Source organism: Andrographis paniculata, unplaced genomic scaffold, assembly GCF_009805555.1.
Source record: "Andrographis paniculata isolate CXL003 unplaced genomic scaffold, ASM980555v1 Contig37END, whole genome shotgun sequence".
Taxonomy (NCBI): Eukaryota; Viridiplantae; Streptophyta; class Magnoliopsida; order Lamiales; family Acanthaceae; genus Andrographis; species Andrographis paniculata.
The window spans coordinates 1491739-1517027 of record NW_026137570.1 but is presented as its reverse complement, the minus strand read 5'-3'; the positions used below and the strand labels follow the sequence as shown (position 1 = coordinate 1517027).

The window sequence follows — 25289 nt, the reverse complement described above, 5'->3', positions numbered from 1 at the left end:
ATGTTTTGAATGTAAAATTGATTTTTAGTATAATATAAAAAATAAAAAATATGTGTTTGATTTGATATTTTTGGGGAGAAAAAAATGGGATGAATAGTGGATTAGAAATCCAATCCCCAAACAAACACACCCTTATAAGATTATAATAATAATAATTATTTTTAATAAAAAAAATTAATTTGAAATAGTTATTTGATGAAATATAAATATACGTTGATGTGATATTTTAACACTAAAATTAGATTTTAGTGTAATCAAATTAATGATAAATTATATAACACCCTCTTGTTTTAGTAAAAATGCTCAAAATATCGTATGTTTTATTTAATGTGTGAAACCCTCTTGTGTTAATGTAAAGTTTGCACGAAACACCCTTATTGTTAAAAAAATGATATTTGGTTCTAAATAAAAACCTAAATTACGCAAGTTTTATACAAATAAAAAAAGTAAACTATATGCTCCCACATCATAAAAAAAACGTAAACTATCTTAAATAACTTTTTTGGAATAAAATAAATAAATAAATAATTGATTAATCATTTGTTTTATTGTCTTTTTAGACAAAATTTTATCTGATTTTTATGAAAACTATACAAATAAATGATTGATAAATTATTTATTTATTTATTTTATTCAAAAAAAATATTTAAGATATTTTTTATTTTTTATTTGTATAAAACTTGTCTAATTTATAACCAGACATCAGTTTTGGACAATGAAGGTGTTTCGTGCAAGATTTATATTAATATAAGAGAGTTTCACGCAATAAATAAATAAAATGACAAGGTGTTTTGCGCATTTTTACTAAAAGCACAAAGAAATTGTTATATAATTTACCTTAAAATAAATAAAAAATAGATGTTTGATTTTATATTTTTAAAAATAATAAAAAATAAAAATAATAAAATTATGATAAATCCCACGACTAAACAGAAGCTCGAATTTGAACGTTAACAATGAGCAATTATTTGGAATTTATTTGATAGTAGTTTCAAATTGATTTAAAATTAAATAATAATTCTATTTCTTTTTAATATAATATTTTATAAGATAAAATTTATATTTTTATTAAAAATATTCAAGATAAATAGTCTTAATTTCAATTTAAAATTATAAAAAAATAAACTATATATATTTTTCAAAAGAATATCCGATCAAAAAACATATTTGTGTTTGTTTAGATGATTGGATTTTAAATACATTATTCATCCTATTTTTTTTTCTAAAAAAGATCAAATCAAACACTTATATTTCATTTTTTATATTATACTAAAAATCAATTTTACATTCAAAATATCACGTCAACACCTGTTTATATCACATGATACAACTATTTAAATTCAAAATTTTTACTATTCAAATCCCAATTCAAAATCCAAACCACCAAACAAACAGACTAAATTACAAGATTCATTATTTCATAGTGTAATTAGAAATTTATATTACTACTAATTTTATACCCATTATTTGTCTATATACATCCACAACATTTATTGACCCATGTAGTGTAATTCAAAATTTATATTACTAAAATTTTAATTATACTCTTAAAAAAATACACAAATAATATTAAATTATATATATATATTTAAATATGTGTCCAAAAGTTTTGAGCATTATTTTATAAATTCAATAGACAAATTCTTGTAAATCAAGTGATGAGATATTCACTGCTTAAATTAGACTTGGATTTAATTTCGGATTAATGCAATAATATTTAAATTATTAAGACATCATAGCTAATTTATTATTATTTTATTATTATCATATCACATTTTTATCACTCTTTAATAAATTTATCCTAATATTTTACTTATTTTTTACATACTTTATTTTTGAATTAAAATATTATTTACGATAAAATTAATCCGAACTGAAAAATTATATTTTTACATGAATAATATACATGTTTGTATTTAAAATTTTTTAAATCAAAATAACACGTTTATCCTGTACATTTTAAATAAAACACACAATTTCATCTCGTAAAATATTATACTAATATATTATTTAAAAAAAAATCAAATTTAATACTCGTTTCGTCCCGAAACAATAGTCTCATTTTATTATTTAGCATGGTTCACAATAGTTGTTTCATTCCTATTTTTGTAACTAGCTCCCACATTATTATAAAATTATAGCTATTTATTCACAATAATTACATAAAATATGAGTATTTTGGTCTTCTAAAATTATTTTTACCTCACTATCAATATAATACTATTATTTTAATATCTAAAATGTCCATACGATCTTGAAACGAAAAATATTTAATTTCAAATCAATTTGAAACCTCGACAAAATAAATAGTTCATCCATCCCATAACTAGATATCAATTTATTTTTTGCACGTAGTTTTAAAATATTAGTATTATATTAAAATATAGTAGGAATAAAATAAAAATGACTAAAATTACTTTATTAGTACATGTGATAAAAAAATAATGATATTTATGTAATATATTATAAGCTGTAAAAATATTTGTAAAATTAAATAGATAATATAGTTACTTTGGAAATAGATATTTTTGTCGACTAAAATAAAAAAATTGAATACTTACGAATTCTCCAAAATTCCAAATCTGCCCCAGAACTAGAGAAACTCAAACCATTGTCATTTTTAACAGCTTTGTTTTCTTTCTCTTTCTTGTCAGTTTCTTTTCAGCGTCAAAAGCATGGGCGAAAAATTTTGCCCTTCGAAAACAGAGCTAACAGACAGTCAATAAGATGAAGAAGAAAGCACAGTAACAAACTCCAGATTTTATTATTATTATTATTATTTTTATTTATTTAAAATTAATTTATTTCTCGCCATTCTTTTATTGCAGATCGATCATATACAATACTGCCCCTTTCTCGCTCTAGAAATCGATTGAAGGCAGCTGTGGCGATGCTGTGACGAAAACAACCATCACAGACCACAATTAATCAATCTCCATGGCCTTCCGGAGACTTCTCTGCTCACTTACTCTGTGCGCTGTTTTGTTGATTTTTTCAGAATCTCCGGCTAAAGTTACCGCCGGTGACATAGTCCATGACGACGATCTGGCCCCGAAGAAGCCTGGATGTGAGAATGACTTCGTTCTGGTGAGAATTTTACCATTTTTTTTTATGTTTATTATTTTGGTAAAATCCTTTTTTTAGTTTTAGGATTTGAATTTGGTAGTTAGATAGATTGAATCTTGACTTATATTTCTTTGTGTGGTGCTGAATTAGTGGAATTTGTAGCTGGGATTTTGCTCTTAGATGATGGGCTTTCTTGCAGCTGATTTTTGTTATGGATTTCATTAATGTTGTTCTGTGTTGATGATGTCTTTGTTTTTTGGTGTTTGATTTGTTTTTGATTTCGTTAATATTTCTTGTTTTTTGAGGGTTTTTATTTTTATTTTTTTTTATGTTTGGATTTGAGTTTTGAATTTCATAATACTAGTAAAAGTTTGAACTAAAATATTTTATATTACCCATCTGTAAAAATAGCCCATTTGAGTATATTTGAAATTTTACTTAGTAATTAAGGATGAATAAGAGAGAATTATAGTAAATAAGTATTAGCTTAGAATGTTGAAAATTTGACTGTTAAAATTTATAATTGACTAAATTTAACGAGAGGGACAGAGGGAGTGTTATTAATATGCTACTCTCTATTCCGGTAGAAAGTGTAGATAAAAGATTCTTTATTGAAATGACACTATTTTTTGGATAATTGTAAAGTGATATGATTATTTATTGAAATGAGACTATTTTTTGGACGAGCAGAAATGGTAAAACATGTGGGAAAGTCAACATGGGATATGATGATGTAAAATTTTGTTTTAGATAATTGAATATATAAATATGACACCCTGACCCCAAGCCACGCAAAGTTGGCCATGTCGGGACTGGCCCCACATGGTTACCCAGTCTCAAATAACCTTAGATCAAACACACTTAAATTAAGAGTTCTTTCAATAGGGCTTCCGAAAAGAATGTGCACATTGTTGATATGAGTAGTCTATTTAGGGGGTGTTTGTTTGGGGGTTCGAATTTTGAGTTGGAATTTGCATAGTAAAAATTCTGAATTGAAATAGTTGTATGATGTGATATAAATAGGCGTTGACGTGATATTTTGAATGCAAAATTAATTTTTAGTATAATATAAAAAATATAAAAAAAAATGTTTGATTTGATGTTTTTTGGGAAAAAAATTGGGTGAATAATTAAAATCTTTACAAATCCTCCAAACAAACACACCATTAATTCATTTAATCTTTATTCTACTCGGGGTATCACATCCTCCCCAACTCATATTACTATTCAACTCCGGGGGTATTACAATAAATGCTTGGGATAAAATAAATGTGTGGGAGTGTTTAAGAGATTTTGAGACATAAAATAGGGTATTGTAGGAAAGTAACAAGCCATATGATAATGTAAGATTTTTTATTTTAGATAAATTGAATGCATAAATGTGTGGGAGTGTTTAAGAGATTTTTCTTGTTGTAATATTTTTTTTAGACAAACCAAAAAGGAAAACATGCATACATTTAGCATATACTAGATATTATTAAATAAAAAATAGATGTTTCATTTGATGATATTAGGAAAAAAATTTGATAAATACATATTGTGGTGGTTGAGTGGTTTCAATTGCATTGTTGGTCGATGCATTTGAGTCGAATACCTTGAATTTGGGTAATATGCAATTATCTAGTGAGTTGGGCATTATTTGCTTCGATTTCTTTTTCTTTCAGTTTCTTTCATATGTAATTCTCACAATTCTCGTCATTTTTCTCTCACAAAACATTACGTTTAATCTACTATTTAGACCAAAACAAGAATCCCAAAATCACCAAGTAAGTGCACCCTCTATTTGTGTAATGACTTGCTTTTTATCCATTTTTGCTTACAATGAGGACTGCCTTCGTATTGTTTTTATGGCGATGCTTTTCTATTGTACTTTGTCGCGAGAATGAATCAATAGCTATAGTGAAATAAGTATTTGTTAGTGAAATTTCACTTTTAATGCCGGGTGTAAAAGTTGGCATCTCTTGACGAACAATGGTGACCAATATTTTTTAGTTCAATTGATTTCTTGCATAATATGCTTTAGAGATGGTTTGAGGAAATATTTATGTGGTATGTTAGGCGTGTTCATATGGGGTTTGAAATTGATTTAAAATTATGTATTGATTTTAATTTTTATTTAAATAATATTTCAATATGATATTTTGTGAGGAAATAATTATTTTTATTGGAAATTGTGTCGGGTATATATCGTTGATTTAAATTTGAATGATAAAAAGGAACAAACGCTTGGTATGTTTAATTTGAGGTGTTCTTTTATAGTAGGAATGTGGAAGTCTATCAGAGATATAAAAGTTAGATATTTTATATTGCATTAGTGACATTTGTGATTTTCAGTAATGTTAACCAAAGTACAAGGTTTGTTTGGTTGAGATTTCTATTTAAATCACCATTATTCATTAGCATGGTTTTCAATAAAAATTTACTACTTTTTTTTTACAAAACATCGCATTAAAGGTCGTGGGTCTCGTTAAGTATTTAACACTATTCGACTCGAGTTACTAAAAATCAGCCTATGAAGCTTCTTTGTTATTCATCTTATGATTATACTTTATGGTTTACATCTACGGCGACTTTTACTTCGGTGTCAGGTAAAAGTTCAGACATGGATTGACGGCATGGAAGACGAGGAATTCGTCGGGGTTGGAGCTAGATTTGGCAAGATAGTATCGAAGGAAAAAAATGCAAACCAAACTCACCTCGTCCTCTCCGACCCCCGCGACTGCTGCAGCCCGCTAAAAAGAAAGGTTTTATTTTTTATTGCATTCGTAATCAGCATTAGCCGTTTTTTCAATGCTAATTACAGCTCTGATCTTGTTATATTTTTAGTTTTCCGGAGACATTCTAATGGTGGATCGTGGTAAGTGCAAATTCACTGTTAAGGCAAATTTTGCTGAAGCAGCAGGTGCGTCGGCTGTCCTCATAGTAAACAACGAGCGAGGTAATGACTCACTGTGGATTTCTCTAGCCTTTCTTGTATGTCGAAATGTGTTTTTATAGACGAACAATGGTTCGAACCTGAGAACTGTGCTTCATTTTCGCTAAATTGCAGAACTTTACAAGATGGTTTGCGATCCCGACGAAACTGATCTTGATATTCAAATTCCAGCTGTCATGCTCCCGCAAGATGCCGGTAATACGTTGGAGAAAATGCTATCGAACGGCTCGTCAGGTGGGGATTTTATTTCCTTATCGAAATGAAATACTCCGTCCGTTCCAATTCAATGGGGTCTTTTGGGATTTTGTAGCAAATTAAAAAATAATACTCCATCCGTCCGGCTCTAATCGTCTCATTTACCTTTTGCATTGTACTTAATATTAAAAATATTCTTATATTTGTATAATTTTCTTCAGAAATGTTGTTATGATTGTATTATAAGACATTAATAGAAATATTTTTGTCATTTTTTATTGATTTGTACTATGTTTTCGTATAATGATTAATATTCAAAGATCGATACGCAAAAAGTAAATAAGACCCTTAGAGAGCCGGACGGAGATAGTAGTATTTTATTAGTTAGTGAAAGTGTGTAACAGTTTTTTATAATTTTGTTTTTTAGTAATTTTATACGTAATGATATAGTAATTTAAGAAAAAGTTAAAGTATTTTCATACTAGTGTTGATTATTTTTTCTAAAATAGGAAAGAGAAATACTTTGAAGTGGGACGTACGAAAATGGTAAAAAAAATACTTTAAATTGGGACGGAGGAAGTACCAACTTATCATTCATTTAAAATCTTTTAACATTAAAGCTCGATTCTATGTATAGTGTCCGTGCAGCTTTATTCTCCGAAGAGACCCGAGGTCGACATAGCCGAAGTATTTCTTTGGTTGATGGCAGTCGGGACTATCTTGTGCGCTTCTTATTGGTCTGCATGGAGTGCTCGGGAAGCAGCCATAGAGCAAGATAAATTGTTGAAGGTACAAGCGATTTGAATTTTATTTCTCGATTCCCGCAATTTTTTATTGTTAAATTATGGAAGTAATATCGAAACATGTATTAGGATGCTACCGACGATTTTTCGAACATTACTAAAAGCACGGAGAGAAGCAGCGTGGTGGATATCAACACTATATCCGCCGTTCTGTTTGTAGTCGTCGCTTCGTGCTTCTTGATTCTAATATACAAGCTAATGTCGATTTGGTTCATTGAACTCTTGGTGGTTCTCTTTTGCATTGGTGGCGTAGAGGTACGAATCTTTTGCACGTGTTGTATTGAGAATCGAGACATACAAAATCTTTTTGTTATTAGGAAATCGGAATATCCGTTCAAAGAGCTTCGACTTGTCGAATTTATGGTGTTTTCATTTTGCAGGGGTTGCAAACTTGCTTAGTTGCATTACTCTCAAGGTATATGATTTTTCGGTATATACCTCGATTAGAGAGTAGAATATTTCTCGGTTGATTTCTACTTAATATGTGGCTATAGAAATTCTCGATGCTCGGGTTATAGAAAATGACTTAAGGCTCTGTTTGGTTTGATGTATTTGTATTTGACGGTCGATTTTAAATGAATGAATTTGAATTACTTTGAATTTGAAATGCTTTTGGAATTTAGATCTGCTGTTTGGTATTATGAAGTATTGAAGGCTGTGTTTGTTCGGAGGTTTGGATTTTGGGTTGGGATTTGAATAATACAAATTTTGAATTAGAATATTTGTATGATGTGATATAAATAATTATTGACGTGATGTTTTGAATGTAAAATTTATTTTTAATATAATATAAAAAAATAAAAAAGAGGTGTTTGATTTAATATTTTTGGAAAGAAACTTTTGTATGAACAGTGGAAGTCTTCCAAAATCCTTGAAACAAATATTTGAAATCGCTTTCTCTCAAATCACCCAAACCAACCAGTGCCTAACGACTAACGGAATTGTGCTTTTGTGTAAATTCTCTTAGGTGGTTCAGTCGAGCGGGGGAATCATTTGTTAAAGTTCCTGTCTTGGGGGCTGTCTCGTATCTTACTTTAGCCGTTTCTCCATTTTGCATCGCATTTGCTGTGGTTTGGGCAGTTTATAGAGACGCCTCGTTTGCGTGGATCGGGCAGGACATCCTCGTAAGTATGATATATAGCTGACGATTCTATCGAAACAGGTTTAACTTTTTTTGTGTTTGGACAGGGAATTGCGCTTATAATTACCGTTCTTCAGATTGTCCGGATTCCTAATCTCAAGGTAATAACTCAACTGATCGAATATGTTGTATGGCTCTTTTTCGGAGTACAATATAATTCGTGCATGCAATTTGGATCGAACCCGTAAGGTGATAGTCATTTTGCAATGACTAAGTCGCGATTTAGAGAGGGTCTTCTGACTCTTTTCCCGTTCGTAATTATTACATGCAATGGCGATGGTTTGGATTTATATTTATATTTTTTTTCAGGTTGGTACAGTTCTTTTAGGCTGCGCTTTCATCTACGACATCTTTTGGGTGTTTATCTCGAAGAAATTGTTCAAAGAAAGCGTGATGATTGTGGTCTGTATTTATACATATATATATATTGATCCTTAGTTTCTTCAAAGCTTGTAAGATCGAGACAATGCGAGAAGGAGCGACTAAGTATTTTTGGACATGTCTCGTCGATGATGTCTTGATAGGTAGCGCGCGGCGATAGAAGTGGCGAGGACGGGATCCCTATGCTTTTAAAGATCCCACGCTTGTTCGATCCATGGGGTGGCTATAGTATAATCGGCTTCGGAGACATCCTCTTGCCCGGATTGGTTGTTGCGTTTTCCCTTAGGTTTGATTGTTTAGCCTTTTATTATTTGTATCGATTTTTTCTTGATATTTTTGTGTTTGAAGTTAAAAGTTAAGAAGTTATTTTCCATATTTAAAAAGATCGAAACTTTTTAGTTACTTAGAACGTTTTGCGCACTGTAGGTACGATTGGCTGGCGAATAAAAGGCTACGAACCGGATACTTCTTGTGGGCGATGGTCGCATATGGATTAGGTACGCATTGATTTATCTTTCTACCAACAATAGTTTTACGGTTCCTCAAGAAGGTAGAAAATAATAGGTTGTGATTTTTTGTGGGTTTTACGACAGATTTTTACTATTCTAAGATTTTTTTTTTCCCGTAAAAATTATCACATCAAAGAATTCTTTCTTTTTTATGTTATACTGCAAATTTATTTTATATTCAAAATACCACATTAACATATATTTATATCTCATCAAACAATTGTTCATATTCAGCTTTTTACTATTGTTCATTTAAGTTGATCGTATTTGAAAATTGTTTTGTATCTCATTCATCGTCGCTCTAATGGTTTTAAATATTTTTGCGTGACGCCCATTTATATCACTTTTTGTAAGGGCGGGCGCGTCGATGTCAATTGCATAATTATGACTATTGAAGCAACGATGATTTACACCGTCATTTTCAAACATGATCCACTCAAAGAATAGTGTGTTTGATTTGTGTCTGTATTTGAATTTTGATTGGATGTGATGTTTTGTAAAAAAAGGCTTAACATTATACAGTAAAGAATCGTGATGACTAAGTTTTGTGGTTGCATTTGTATTTGGCTGATGTGATGTTTTATTAGGAAAAAATTAGTATGTTTTTTTACGGAGAATTGTGGAATTATATAGTAAGAAATTAGAAAAAAGAAAAACTAAAAAATAATAGAGCAAAAATGATAAAGAGTATCATTTACAAGACCAGATTGTATTTCTATTTTTTTTTTTTTTTTCTTCCCATATGTTGTAATAACTTTTGGAGCCGTTGTATGGTAGGTCTTCTTATTACATATGTCGCGCTAAACTTGATGGACGGCCACGGGCAACCGGCATTGCTCTACATTGTCCCGTTCACACTCGGTAAGTCCATTTCTTCCTCATCATGTGAAATATTTTGAGAAGTCTCGATTTATTTATTTATTTATTATTATTATTTTTGGTTCGTTTAGGGACTTTCTTGGCGTTGGGGAGAAAGAGAGGCGACTTGAGGATTTTATGGGAGAGAGGGGAACCCGAGAGGTTGTGCCCACATGTTCGACTTGAATCCGTGATGCAAGAATAGCTTAGAAAAATCGTATTTCGACACACTATAAGCAATAGTGTTGTATAAGAGTCGAGTACGTATTTTATACACATATGTTAAGTCTTAAGATTCGTGACGAACTTAGATATTTCTCGCTTGAGTGTTAGGTCTGAGTTCGATCCCGAGTCGGTGTGTGGGTAAAAAAAAAATATTTGGGAGGAACTTAGTAAAAAGAAAAAAAATCCCTTAGGTGATCGATGTATGTATTATGTAACAAGTTGAATTTGGATCGAGATCTGATTTAGAAGTCTAACATATTTTGTAAATGTATTATATTCAATACTTATTTTTAATTTATTTTTTTTATGTAAAATGTTATATTGAAATTTCATTTTATTTAAGAAGATGTGTATAAGATCTTGATCATTATGAAATGAAGTAGTATGATTAGATTTTTAGGATTGTAATGTTTATATTTTATTATGGATTTGCCTTTAATTGAAGGAATGAGTAATGAGGTCCGAGTCAGATATTTGAGTATATTTGTACTCATTGTCATCTCTATGTTCATATAAGGTAGGAAGCTGCTGCTGCTTCTTCTTCTTCTGTTTTTTTTTTTTTTTTTTTTTTTTTTTTTTTTTTTTAATTTAAAATAAGTATTTAATATGATATTTATATGAGATAGAAAATTATTTGGGTGTGTTTGTTTGGGGGATTGGATTTTTAAATACACTATTCATTCTATTTTTTCTCTCCAAAAATATCAAATCAAACACCTATTTTTTATTTGATTATGAATTTATATTATATCCAACATATATATATATTTAAATTTTTATTTATTTATATTATAGAAAATTTTTATTTTCTACAAAATGACATATATATTGTATATATTTTTCATTTAATTATAATAAATATTAAATAAAATTTTAATTTTTTTTTTTAAAAAAAAAGTGGGGTTTAAAAAAAAAAAAAAAAGTGGGGTTTGGACTATATTTAAAATGGGGCCAAAACCCCCCTTGGAGAAACATAGCCATATGGTTTATATTTGGTTTGGATTAGAATAATAACAATAATAATAATAATCCATAGTGCATGGTCTATTCAAAAGATATTTTATTATTCTTCAAATACAAAAGAATTGTTTTTTTGTGAGCATTTGTCTCCCGAGATTAAAAAAATAAATATTTTATTTAAAAAATGATAAAAATAAAAAGGTAGTTGATGTATTTTTTAAAATTTTAGTTAGAATTAGAGAAAATAAAGAGAGAAAATGTAATAAAGACAATAACATTAATTGTAAATAAGCTTTAAATGAAGAATAATAGTTAAATGTTGATTTTTTTACTTTGTCAAAATTAGTGGACAAACTAAAAATAAAAAAATGAGAGTAAATTGGTGGACGGAGAGAGTATTAATTTATATCTCAAAGTCAAAATTTTTGGGACTGGGCTAACTCAATACAAATATGATATTGTCCGCTTTAGGCTGAATCCACACATATTTGTTTTTGGACATGCTCCGAAAGACTTCATATTAGTGGAGTTTGTGCGGAATTTATAAGGTGATAAATTTTCTTCTAATTTTTCTATGTAAGACTTGAATTTGCACCTCAACAAAAGTAGTTTTTATACTTCATCCGTCCCATAACAAAGTATTCATTTTTCCATTTTAGTCCGTCCCATAACAAAGTATTCATTTTTCCATTTTAGTCCGTCCCATAACAAAGTATTCATTTTTTTTTTCAGTAACTGTACTATCTACCTAACATTACAAATATCCTTACAACTTACAATATATTACACAAATGCCATTACTTTTATATCACACCATATTAATAAAGTTATTTTAGTCATTTCGACTTTATTCTTACTGCATCCCAATATAATACTAATATTTCTAAAACTATATGAAAAAAACAAATGAATACCTAGTTATGAGACGAGGAAAATATATAAAAAAATAATATCACAAACTATTGTTAAAATATAATATTCATTATATATCATATTAGGTTCGACTAAGATTTAGTTAAAGCGCACGCACCGAAGATAGTAATTACGGATTCGACGAATAAAAAAAAAAAAATATTAATGACGAGCAATACAACTGTATTTTAAACTTAAGTGCCTAGAATTTTATTAGTTGTGTTATATATATATATATATATATATATATATTAATGCATTTTAAAAGTTATTTGTTTTATTTTTTTTCAAAAAAAATGTACCGGTCCAACTGAACCGGTTTGGTTTGTAGAAGCTTCGGGCCGGGCACAACTTTTACATGCCCGGCCCGATACCGAGTACCTACGGCTCTATTTATTATTATTATACAGCCGGCAAAATGGAGAGAATTTTTAGTTGAGATTTTGTTGTATTCAATTGACGTGCCATAATGTGAGCATATCAGTTTTGGATGGTTTGTTTTGTTTTTCATTATTTACAAATTCTTTTCTCTTATAAATATTAAATTAAATATATATATTTTTTAAAAATAATTTTATATTTAAAATATCAAATTAATTTTTATTTATATGATATAAAATAATTATTTAATTCAAAATTTTATTATTTAAATCAAGATTCCGAAGCAAACACACCCTAATTGAAATTTTAAAGATGTTTGGGGGTTCAATTGTAGTATTTATAATTTTAAATGTTTGTATAATTAAATATCAATAATTATGATGATGTCATCGATTTCAAATTATAATAAAATAAATTTTTACTCTCCCGTCTCACACGCATCATGCCACAATTTTGTTTATGTCCCATCCACATTTTATGTCATATTTTAAAATTTCAATTTATATATTTTTTAAAATTTTAATTAATTATTTGAATTTAAATTTATAATTCTTTTTTATTAATATATTTTTAATTATTTACTAATTATATTTTTTTTAAATTCTTTGTATTGCAGTAATTAATATTCATATTCAAACAAAATTGTATAAACAACCAAATAGGAAAAAATTATTAGATACTCAAATTTGTACTCCCTCCGTCCCAAACATCCTGCAACATTTCTTTTTTGGTACGTCTCAAACACCCTACAACATTTTCAAAATAGGAAATAATTAATTATACTTAATCTCTACCCCACACTTTATCCTCTCACATCATTCAAATAAAAAAAATAAAAAATATATTTCTCTTTTCATCACATCATCTAATTTCTAAATTATCCTACTTAATACTACTCACTTAAAAACTCGTGCCAAAAGTAAATATTGCACTTTGTTTGGGACGGAGGGAGTACTATTTTTTAAAATTTGTAAAACCATAAAACTCAAAAAGAAACTTCTATCTAAAGGGTCCATTACATTTCTTAATGCACATTATTTAAAAAGATGTCTTATTTTGACTATGAAGACTAAAAGTCTAAATCCACGTTAATGTGTATGTTTGAATAATAATAATAATAATAAAAATAATAATATGAATGACTTTTTCATATTATTTGTTGTGTGTTTGTTTGGAGGATTTGATTGGATTTTAATTTTTGTGAGACAAGATAAAAATATATATATTAATTATGTAAAAAAAATTAGTCAAACAAATCGGTAGTGTACCTTTTGCTTTTACAGTAAAAAAAATAGAATAGTAATATGAATTTTTACTTAGAAAAAAAAGATATTTTTTATAATATAAAAAAAAATCAATTTAAACAAATATTATTTTGAAATAATAATAGAAATTCAAACATGCAAAATAAAATTAAAAATAAACAAAGACCATCTGGGTTCACAACTCATTTTAATATCAACGAGACAGCAAAGCAGCCTCCGCCGGGGGCGGATTCATGTTTATTTGAGCGGTAAGTTATTTTATTTATAAAATAAAATAAAATAAAATAAAATAATGATTTAATTATTATACTTAGGGATGACATACCTTTACTGAAAATATCGGTCGATACAGATACCATAGGGAATTTTTCGGTATGATTAAAATACATATCAATACCGTATCGAAAGTTTCAATATACCGAATTTTGGTATACTGAAAATTTTTTGTACGGTACGGGCATATACCGTTTGTACCGAAAATTTCAATTTCGGTACGATATTGGTATATACCGCTTATACCGAAATTTCGGTAGATACGGGTATATACGAATTATACCGAAAATATAATTTTAAATTTTAAAATAATTAAAAAATTAATAAATATCATTGTTTTCCACCACAAAAATATTATGAAAAAATCAATAAATTTTCAATAGTTTACATTTTTTTTGTTATGATTTAAAAAAATATTAATAATTAAATTATTTAATAAAAATAATATCGGTGCGGTATCGTACCAAAATACTGAACTTTCTGAAAATTCATACCGATACCGTACTGAAGTTTTCGGTACGATATCCATACCGTACCGAAATTTTCAGTATTTTCAACATGATACGGTACGATAAATCGATATTTCGATATGTTCGGTAAATTTCTCCATCCGTAATTATACTATCTTTAGAAAAATGATAGTGATTCCATTTAAATTTTGTAGTTTTGTGTAAATATATTCAATGATATAATTGTAATTATTATATATATATATTTATTTTTTAATGGATAGTATTGTTACTAAATGGAAAAAATAATAATTTTATTTTGAGATGGACAAAAATTAAAAATAACAAATTTTAATGAGACATGTAATAATATTATTGTTTACCTCCGGAAAATATCACTACAAAAGTAATTTAATTTATTTTCAAAATTTATTTATTTTAATTTAAAACACGAATTATATAAAATATAATTCATTTTTTATTTCTTAAAATTGATTTTATTTAAAAGTAATAATATAAAATTATAATACACTTTTACGCCAATACAATTATTATCTATCACATCAATACACATTAAAATTCAAAAAACTCAAACCAAACCTACAAAATTTAAATAACATAAAAATTCAAATTAATCTTAAAATTCAAATTTAATTTAATTTTTTTTAATTTCTTCAAAATAAACATACTCATAAATATAAAAATTTAATACTATTATTATATTATTTTTTAATATATTTTTTTTAATTATTAAATTTATATATTATCATATCATTGTTTTTTCTACTGTTGCTTGCCTCCGCCATCGATATGGTCGAATATTTTTGACCTGTCACTGTCAGTTTTTTATCACTATTTTGGACAAATTATTTTTAATTAATATAAAATAGTTATACGTAACTGAATGTATTTATTTATTTTACTATTATTATTATAATCATAAGCTTTATCTAATACATTTTTGGACTTAATTTTAATAATAATTCATTACTAATTTATTTTCTAAAAAAATCTAAAAATATTATATTTAATGAAGTATTTATTTATGTCATATCATGTGCGGTATTTATTTATTATTTTATATAATTGGGTCAGCCTTGGCACAACTTTCAACAATAATAAAAAATAAAATAATATTAATAAAGAAAAGGAATTGAAAAAGAGCGATGCCATCAAAGCTATGTATGAACTAGTACTAATTTTTAATTTAGGGTAAATTATACCTCCTTATTTTCATAACAAAGTATCTAATTTTTTTATTTTTTATTTTAATCCGTCTGTAATAAAGTATATATATATTTTTATTTTAATCCATTTCATAACAAAGTATTAATTTATCATTTTAGTAACGGTACTATCTACCTAACTTTACAAATATCTTTACAACTTACACTATATTACACAAATATCATTATCTTTATATCAGACCTACTAATAAGGTTATTTTTTACTTTATTCATACTACATCCTAATATAATACTAATATTTCTAAAATTACGTGCAAAAAGTAAATGAATATCTAATTATGAAACTGAGAGAGTATAACACATTAAATTCAACGTGTTAATATAAAATTTGCACGAAACACTGATGTTTGATTTTAAATAAATATTTAAATTACGACAAAGTTTTATACAAATGAAAGAAATAAAATATCTTAAATGATTTGTTTGAATAAAATAAATAAATAAATAAATAATTGATTAACCTGTTATAATTTTTAGACAAATTGTTATTTGAATTTTACAAAAATTATAAATATAAATGATCGGTCAATTATTCATTTTATTAAAAAAAATTAAAAAAATTTATTTATGTAAAATTTGTAAATTTTTATTTAGAATCAAACATCAAATAAAAAAATATTTAATGCAAATTATATTAACACAAAAAATTTTACACAGTAAATAAAATATAGTCTTAAAACCCAAAGAATATTATACTAATTTATCCTTTAATTAATTATGAAATATTTAATTTATACTACCTCCATTTAACATGCAATTTCTGCTAGACACTGTATTTAAGAGGATATTAAGAAAAATAATTATTTTATAATATAAATAATTATAAATTAAAATTAAAATAATTAATTAATTTAATTAAAATTTTAAAAAAAAATTAAAAAATTAAAAATAAAATTAAAGTATGTAATTATTTTCAAAAAATAAAGTGATATGAAATATAAACTAACAGAAACGGAAATGTGAACATCATATCACGGACGACCGAGGGAGTAATAATTAAAATTAAAAATGAAAGGATTTTCGTTTTTTCGCTTGTGCGTTACGCAGCGGTTTTTGAGACGTATAAATAGGTGGCGTATATTAGAGTGGAGTGCTCTTTCCATTTCCGTGCGCCGGCGAAGATGTGGATTTTCGGAAGGAAGGGAGCTTCGGGGTTCTCGGCGTCGTCCACGGCGGAGGAAGTTGCTCGAGGAATCGATGCCTCTGGCCTCACCGCCATTATTACAGGTATAGGTTGTGTTTTTTGTGCTCATAATCCTATAAGACAAAACCAATTTGGTTCGCTCTAGTGGTTGTCAGATCGGTTGGTTTCCATGTATTGCAAAATTTATTTATATATATTTATATTTTCATTTGTTGATGATTTATTTGATTGTGGATTGAATTGGATTTTTATCTTTGAGATATGAAAAATGTTTGTAGTTTGCTCATGGCTTCATTGGATGGAGTGTGTTAATAGGTGCTAGGTTGATTCGCCTCTCTTTCTATTCGTATGTATTAAGTGAAATTGAACGCGCACAGCGAAGACTGTTCGCCCTCTTGTTGGTTGACTGAGCATCCATTGTCCATTAATCCATTGAGTTCCAAGATTTTTTTGTAAGATGTGGCTGCTGAATGGCGAACTCTTTTTTCCTTCATTCCTTTCTGCCTATATTTCTATTTGTTTTGGTTCTAATGAGATGATGACGCCAGAAAATGTAGATGATCGAATACTTCTTCAAACATATCTATTCAAAGATTCACTTGTTGATATTCCAAACCTTCCCTGTGATTTGTAATGGGGCTATTGTTACAAGTGGATTTAAATCCACACGCAGATAAAAGAAGGATTTTTCGCTGTATAAATTGGTCTGATAAATTTTCGTTGGCTCATGTGGATGTGGATGCTGATATGACTATCAAGACAAGGTTTTAGTAATAGGCAGGCTGGTTATTGTTTGACCGTGCTGTTTTGTGGTCGGAAGTGAGGATAGGGTTTGGTTTGTTTGTGTTTGGGTGATTTTAGGAGCTGAGCCTTGTAGTCACATTGTTTTCGATTGTTTAATATAGAATATGCTTGTTTCTCTTTTGGCACATGGCTATAACTTGTTGTGTACTGTTCTTCGCGTATTTCATATTTTTTTCGAAGTTTATAAAAGTTTTTCCAATGAAAACTTAAGTTTCGGTCCAAATAAATCATTTCAAGATTTTGAGTGGATTGTAAACCACGTAGTTTAGATTCTTGATTTCTACTGCTATCTTTTGGAGGCGTAATGCATGAAATTATCTCTGCTTGTGTTTTGAGATGTTGAATTCAGTACATTACCAAAGTCCATTAAATAGGTTGCCACTTAAGCTGTATTTGACTCCATTAGTTTAAGATGGTTCTTGGATCAAAATATTACATGATTTATAGACTGAGCAAAATCCAGGAATTTAGGTTACTGGGAAGTGTTTGAATTATTTTACATGCCCCCTGAAATATCAGTAGATAGTAAATGAAGATCTATTATGTTGTTTGTAAGCGAGTAGGATGACGAAATGTGATATATCTATCGATATGGATTGATTGTACCGAAAGGATCCTCATCTGGTCAGGATAATGGTGAAGTATGTTACCTTAATCTTTCCTTTGTGTTTCAGGAGCATCAAGTGGTCTTGGAGTAGAAACCGCTCGAGTTCTTTCTTTGTGTGGTGCTCATGTAATTATGGCAGTGCGCAATGTGGAAGCTGGTAAAAAAGTTAGAGAAAGCATAATCCAAAAGGTGCCAAATGCTAAAATTGATGTGATGGAGCTTGACCTAAGCTCTCTTGCGTCTGTTAGGAAATTTGCATCGGAGTATAACTCCTCAAACCTTCCGCTAAACCTCCTCATGTGAGTAGTTTGCGATTTAAAATTTTAAACTTACAGCATATACTAGATTGTGCTTTGAGCGCACGCCTCATTAGTTTTATTTTTGCTTCTAATCAAGCTATATCAGAGATCCTTGTATCGATGTCTAAAACTGACATTCTTGTTCAATTGAAGTAACAATGCAGGGGTGATGGCTACTCCTTTCATGCTTTCACAGGACAACATAGAAATGCAATTTGCAACCAACCATGTCGGTATGTTAATTACATGTCATCCCACAGTTCTTTCTTTAAGTGCTTATCATACGAGCAACATTGCAGTAACGAATTCTTTGGATGAACAAGATCAAAGCGACAATTCTTTGACTAAAATTTTGTTCGTCTCTGATTTTTCTGCTTTAAGTGACTATTATCTGCTCAGAGCATGATCTTTTGTTCATTCTAATGTTTTTTTACTCTTTGTTTTATTTAAACCATGGACTGGGCATCTGCAAACTCCCATTTAACATTAGAAAGCTATATCAGTATCTAATTTTATTCAAGGTTAAAAAAATCTGCAAAATTTCTCACTTTTCGAATGTCAACCATACCGTGACACTTTTTTTCTAATGCAAGAATAATTCACAGTTCTAATGTTTCCTAAACCCAGGGTTATCTGTCTTTCACCTGGTTTTCACAGTTTTTAGCTTTGCTTATTAATATACAACTGGTATAAAACTAATACTACACCAGTCATCTAAAGTTATGCCTATTTTCTTTTTTGGTTGTCATAAAAAAAATATTTCCGTTTATCTTTTTTACTAAAAGAAGCAACACTTTTGTATTTTTTTACTGTAAAAGTAAAAAGTAACTATTATTGCCTACTTACCAAATGGGCATAATTTTCCAGTTTTCTGCTTAAGTGAGTTTGATTATTTTCTTTTGTGGACCACTGCAATGAAAGTTAATTATTTGTTGTTTGTAATATTTGTTTGAAGTATAATGCTATAATGCTCATATATGTGATATAGACATCCTCCTCTCTAAACAACGAGCTTATTCTTCAGCTTGTTCTTTTTTACTTTCTGCTATAGGGCATTTTCTTTTGACAAATCTTCTACTGGATAACATGAAGAAGACTGCCCAAGAGAGTCAGAAAGAAGGAAGAATTGTAAATGTTTCATCTGAGGGTCATCGGTTTGCATATAGTGAAGGCATTCGCTTTGATAAAATTAATGATAGTTCAAGGTAAGTTTTTGGTGCGATTTACCACACTGCTCTAAGAATCAGTCAGATATTTCCTCCAATAACTTCGTTGTTTGGTTTAGTTAGGTGAAGTTTGGGAGTGTTGAAAAGATAGAAATCTTACAGGTTTGATTGCCTTAGTGCATATGAACATCATATATTACATAAATTCCACTGTTCGATTGAAAGTTTAACCAAGTAAATATTACCAAATTACGAAACATAATTACGATCCTGTGTGAGGAATTCCTGCTTTGATCTAAGATCATAAACATTTAGGTGTGGTTGTTTGGGGTTTGGGGTTTGGATTTGGGATTTGAATAATAAAAAATTTGAATTTGAATAGTTGTATGATGTGATATAAATATGTGTTGATGTGATATTTTAAATGTAAAATTGATTTTTAGTATGATATGAAAAATGAGAAATAGATATTTGATAAATAGTAGAAATTTGGTAAAATTTGATAAAAGAACACACCTAATTGTTTTGGCTTTTTCTTTATATTATATTTCTTGAATCCACTAAACAAGCCTTGTTTCACATCGATGCTCACAGTTATACTAGCTTTTACGCTTATGGACAATCAAAACTAGCCAACATACTCCATGCTAACGAACTCGCGAGGCGCTTGAAGGTAATATCTACACTACTTACTAGTTACTACAATTTGTTCCCAAATTGATTAACAATTGGCACAGACCACTATATTTAAATTTTATGGTTTTTTGGAATTTGGTTTGGGATGGGGTGTGGGCGGCGTGAAAAATTTTATTAGTTGGCGAAGGATATCATTCCATCACCAAATATGTTGTATGAGTCCATTACACAGTAGCCACCTAATGATGTCCTCTTTCTTTTCTCTAACTCTTCTATATATTAAGCTCTATCCAACATTATGTATTTTGAGCTTGCTCTTCATCTGATATTCGAAAGTTAATTTTTGCATATCTTTTAACATTTGGTCTCAACTTGGACAGGAAGAAGGGGCTAATATAACTGCCAACTCACTCCATCCTGGAGCAATCCCCACCAACCTTTCGCGACACAATTCCGTGATTGACAGTTAATCTCTTATCCTTTTTGCTTATTTTTATTATTATTAATTTTTAAAAAAAAATCATAAAAATTTGCATCAAAATATTTTCCAAGTTCTTAGGTTGTGTTTAAATATGTTTTTTGGACTTTTTTATGTTAGATATGGAGAAACGTGTCAATATTATAAAAACTACTTCCTTTTTCGGGATGTTTAAATCACTTTTATTGAGTACGGAGATTTAAAAATAATAGTATTTCAATATAAAACTGGTATACATAAAAATTAAAACGAGGATATTATGATAAATTTATGTAAGAGTTAATAAAAGAATAATATGGTAAGTATAAAAAGTAGAGGTAAATTAGCTATTAGTATTTGTTAAAGTAGATGTAATAAAATTATAAGCATAAAGTTTTTTACTATAAATGAATTATGTATAAGTTTAGTGGATAAAAATGGATATAATTTATATCCCGAAATGAGGGAGTAACATTTTGTATTAATTGTTAATTTTTTGAGTTGATAGAATATATGTTTTATATTTTATGTGAGTATATGTATATTGTATTTTTATAATATTAATCGGGGATCGTGACGAAAATGGTTTGTTGGAAGAACACATCCTAGGAATTTAATGTGATTTTTATAAAAACATTCGACTAATGAGTAGTATTATCAGTTTATCTCAAAACAATGGTTGGATCAGCAATAGTCACGCCAAGGTCCTTGAAAAATTGTTGGCTTTTATTTTAAACATCAAGTCACGTACGCCTAATTATTACATCACTCTATGCAATGTGTTTTCAAAACCCTTATATCGAAATACAGCCGACTGTCTGATAATCGTTAAATCTTTGTCTTCACAGGTTTGAGCCACTGGTTTGGTAAATACGTACTTAAGAGTATTCCTCAGGTTTGTCACTCGTAAAATATTCACCGGCATTCCAAATAATTTTCAACTTAAGCAGACCGAAGTAATTTGTGTATTTGGCTCCAACCTTCCAGGGAGCTGCGACAACATGTTATGTAGCTTTGCATCCACAAGTTAAGGGAGTGAGCGGCGAGTATTTTGCAGACAGCAACATTAGTAAAACGAGTGTGTTAGGCACCGACGTGGAATTGGCCAAAAAGTTGTGGGATTTCACCGTGGATCTAACCAAAACCGTGTAAGTCTGTTCCATAACATTATTATCCTACTATGTTGTCGTTGCGATGTGTGTTTGTACGACTATGCAACAGCTTATGTTGTCTTGATTAGTTTGTGTGAAAGTTACGACTTAAGGAGTGCTAGTTTACGGCTTTGTGTTAACTAGCGATGGTCTTACATACGTCGCCGTGCTTTTTATTTGATGTTGTCTTAAGTGGGGGATTGTTTTTGTTTGAGTTTGTAAGAATGCTAAGGGTGTGTTTGTTTGGCGGTCGTAAAAAATTTGAATTTGAATAGTTGTATGACATAATATAAATATGTATTGATGTGATATTTGGAATATAAAATTAATATTTTAATATGATATAAAAAATTATAGATATTTGATTTGATGTTTTTGAAGGAAAAAATTTGTGTGAATAATATAAATCCACAAATCCTTCAAATCAAATAATAAAAAAAAATACTCAATCCTTGCAAGGCTGCCAGGTTTGAACCTATCATATTTTTAAAAAATTAAATAGTACTAAAGTTCTTAAAAAAAAAAAAAGAATTTATGTAAATACGAGTACTATAAATAATGCTCATTATCATTATCATTATGCATCATTTTTCGCATAGCATATTAATTATGATTTATTATAATTATCATATTAATTCCTATTCACAAATTGAAAACCCTAGCGCCGAATTTTCCCCAAAATTGGCCCCAAATCCCTAGCTTCCACATTCACCTTCAGCCCCTCCTTCATGAACAGCGTCAGCGACATCTTCTGCTTCACCCTGTGGCCTTCCGCCACCGCCAGCCGGTGCCGGAGCAGCACCGCCGCCGCTATCGATTTCATCTGCAGGTACGCCAGATCCTTCCCCAAGCATATCCTCGGCCCCGCGTTGAACGCCACGAACCTAAACTGATCCTTCGCCTCGAACCTCCGTCCATCCTCCGACAACCACCGCTCCGGCCGGAACTCCTGGCAGTCCTCCCCCCAGATAAACTTCATCCTCCCCGACGAGTAGATCGAGTACGTTATATTCGATCCCGCCGGAACAAACGTTCCGTCCGGCAACACATCGTCGGCGACGACGTGCTTCGAGTCCTCCGGCACGGAAGGATACAACCTGAGCGTCTCCGACAGCGCCGCCTTCAAATACACCAGCCGATCGACCTCCTCGAACTCTAATGGCGCCGCGAACCACCTCGCCGGAGCTACATCTCCGTCGCCGGCGCCGCCGCGAGTCTCCGTTAATACGGTACATATCTCTTCTAGAACCTTCTCCTCAATTCTAGGGTTTTGAATTAGGAGCCAAAAAAACCAGCTCAGCGCCACTGATGACGTGTCACGACCGGCTAGGATGAAATTCAGCGCCACCTCCTGGAGAAATCTATCGGTGTAGATTTCTTTCTTCTTCATAAACCTTGACAGCAAATCATCCTGATGGGCCCCACCTTCTTCCAGCTCATGCTTACGTGTCTCGATCACATTGGTCATGTATTTGTCCACGTGTTCCAAGCTCCGGCTCAAGCTTACTTCCATCCCGAGCCGGAGCCATTTCTTTAACTTCCACACGAACTCGGGCAGAATGAACCGGTTCAAGCTGGCTTCCGTGGCTCGGTCGAAAGCCGACGCGAAGCCGTTTTCGGGCAAGCCGTGGGAGAGTGTCTGAGGGTCTTTTCCGAAGGCCAAGCCGCAGATGTTGTCGAAGGTGAGCCGGAGCAGGAGGTCCTGAAGGTCGACCGGTTTGTTTCCGGTCTGAGCCGTTTGGAGAATCGGGCAGAGCCGGTTCTCAATGGCGCGGCTGACCCAGCGAGCCATGGCTTGTTTAAGCGTCCGGGTGGTGAATTCCAGTGCGGCGGTCTTACGCTGGAACAGCCACGTGTCGCCATCTGAGTTGAAGATGCCTTGACCGAGCAAATCGTGGAACACGGCTTGCCACGTCGGACCCTTGGGGTAATTCTCGAACCTAATTTTCAAAATATGCTCTAAATTCTTTGGATCGCACGTGACAGTCACGAGCCCCTGCCGCCGGGCGAGGAACGGCACGGCGAAAATGCAGGTTTGGTATGTGCCGCCGCAGGCGCGGAGGTTGTCGGCGATCCAGTCGTGCATGCGGTGGCTGTTCTGGATTAGACCGGGGAGGCTTCCCAGGACCGGCCAGAGACGCGGACCGGTCATAGACCGGCAGATTGATCTGAACCACACGAAGTATGCTGCGATGAAGGCGGAAATGATCATGGCCGTTGATATCTCCATCAGGTACAGTATTTCAATTTAATGAAATAATAATATTAATTCTCCTTCTCCCTGATTTATGAAAAAGAAGGAAATAATAAAATATTAAAACTAAATAAAATGGACAAGAAAAAAATGCAGAAGCTCTTGAAGAAATGATGAATAGGGAAAGATCGAATTTTTGAGGAATTTAGAATAGAGAAAGAGGTTGAGTTCTGACAGAGTTGCAGAAATTTAAGTGATGATTTATAAAGAGATAACTGAGGCTTAGGCAATAAATATTTGGGGGGGTGAGGCTGCTGATATATCTTTACATACACACAAATATATACATATTTCTAGAGAGAGAGAGGGAGGGATTTAGGGAGGGAGAAATAGTGAGGAAAAAAGATAGCAATAAATGGCAGCAGAGGTGGTTAGTAGAAAGAGTCCACAAACAACACCATTAAAACCCCACCTCCAAATCTGATGATTTGCTAGATTACATGAATGTGCAGATTTTTCTGATTTTCATACTCTAAAAAGGGTGGGATGCAATTAATTAATCATGGAAAACTTAACCCTTGGTTGTTTTTAGGTGAAAAAATGATCATGTATGTTACCTTTTGCTTATTTGCAGAAAATAGAAATGCCAATGTGAAAGTGGATGATTGATTAATTAGTTGGAGAGAGAGAGAGAGAGAGAGAGAGAGAGACTCACCTAATTTTAGGAGGGAGAGGGAGCTTCATAAATTCCAGTATTGAATAGGATTAGTTGAGCAATCATGCATACATGTGGATTCATCAACATGCATTTGTGATTTCTGTGTGTTTGTGTAGAGAGAGAGAGAGAGAGAGAGAGAGAGAGAGAGGATTTATATGTGATATATATATATGTATGTATATGTGTGTGTTGAAATTAATTAAGGTGAAGTAAGGAGAAATTAAGTGGAAAATGGATGAGATTGAGTAGGGAAGAAAGGGTTGGGAAAATGATGGGAGGTTAGAATGGGGTTAAGTGTTTGGTTAGGTTTTGGGTGGCTGACCTGACCCACTCTTCTTCTCTTTCTATATATTTTACACTACCTATGTCGTCCGCCTGATTCCATTTATTTTGTGGTGTTATATTTGAATATTAATTATTTTATTAAAAAAAATTGCAAAAATATTTTTATTAGTATCTTGTAATACTAATAGAATGATATTTGTAAAAAAAAGTATATATAAATATAAAGAT

General features: G+C 30.6%; 3 protein-coding genes across 4 annotated transcripts; 2 read left to right on the top strand and 1 right to left on the bottom strand.

Annotated features, from left to right (window-relative positions):
* The first annotated feature begins 2656 nt into the window (after positions 1–2656).
* On the top strand, positions 2657–10445 carry LOC127250525 (signal peptide peptidase-like 2). Of its 2 annotated transcripts, XM_051273854.1 has the most exons (15): positions 2659–2744; positions 2829–3087; positions 5655–5810; positions 5893–6004; positions 6116–6235; positions 6834–6985; positions 7069–7254; positions 7380–7414; positions 7967–8123; positions 8188–8241; positions 8450–8542; positions 8665–8807; positions 8948–9018; positions 9808–9891; positions 9981–10445. In XM_051273854.1, exons 2-15 carry the CDS (start codon positions 2938–2940, stop codon positions 10091–10093), a joined length of 1626 nt encoding a protein of 541 aa, XP_051129811.1. In that variant the 5' UTR covers positions 2659–2744; positions 2829–2937; the 3' UTR covers positions 10094–10445. The 2 variants fall into 2 exon arrangements, with proteins under 2 accessions (XP_051129812.1, XP_051129811.1); XM_051273855.1 differs by lacking the exon at positions 8450–8542 and having other exon boundaries at positions 2657–2744.
* Positions 10446–16661: 6216 nt separating this feature from the next.
* LOC127250220 (short-chain dehydrogenase TIC 32, chloroplastic-like) lies at positions 16662–22138 on the top strand. The gene is made up of 8 exons (XM_051273381.1): positions 16662–16827; positions 18223–18454; positions 18608–18687; positions 19506–19659; positions 20215–20293; positions 20637–20721; positions 21562–21608; positions 21701–22138. Exons 1-8 carry the CDS (start codon positions 16722–16724, stop codon positions 21863–21865), a joined length of 948 nt encoding a protein of 315 aa, XP_051129338.1. The 5' UTR covers positions 16662–16721; the 3' UTR covers positions 21866–22138.
* A 278-nt stretch (positions 22139–22416) lies between these two features.
* On the bottom strand, positions 22417–24889 carry LOC127250219 (cytochrome P450 86A22-like). Its single transcript, XM_051273379.1, has 2 exons — positions 24774–24889; positions 22417–24145 (listed from the first exon to the last, which is right to left on the bottom strand). The coding sequence occupies exon 2, from the start codon at positions 24092–24094 to the stop codon at positions 22523–22525; it is 1572 nt and encodes a 523-aa protein (XP_051129336.1). The 5' UTR covers positions 24095–24145; positions 24774–24889; the 3' UTR covers positions 22417–22522.
* Positions 24890–25289: the final 400 nt, after the last annotated feature.

Excerpts from the sequence above, each read along its gene's own strand:
- LOC127250525 (XM_051273854.1), top strand. The coding sequence starts at position 2,938 with ATGGCCTTCCGGAGACTTCTCTGCTCACTTACTCTGTGCGCTGTTTTG. Across the intron at positions 3,088-5,654 it reads GTGAGAATGACTTCGTTCTG|GTAAAAGTTCAGACATGGAT; the intron begins GTGAGAATTTTA and ends CTTCGGTGTCAG. Across the intron at positions 8,543-8,664 it reads AAGAAAGCGTGATGATTGTG|GTAGCGCGCGGCGATAGAAG; the intron begins GTCTGTATTTAT and ends ATGTCTTGATAG.
- LOC127250220 (XM_051273381.1), top strand. The coding sequence starts at position 16,722 with ATGTGGATTTTCGGAAGGAAGGGAGCTTCGGGGTTCTCGGCGTCGTCC. Across the intron at positions 18,455-18,607 it reads CTTCCGCTAAACCTCCTCAT|TAACAATGCAGGGGTGATGG; the intron begins GTGAGTAGTTTG and ends GTTCAATTGAAG. Across the intron at positions 21,609-21,700 it reads TACTTAAGAGTATTCCTCAG|GGAGCTGCGACAACATGTTA; the intron begins GTTTGTCACTCG and ends CCAACCTTCCAG.
- LOC127250219 (XM_051273379.1), bottom strand. The coding sequence starts at position 24,094 with ATGGAGATATCAACGGCCATGATCATTTCCGCCTTCATCGCAGCATAC.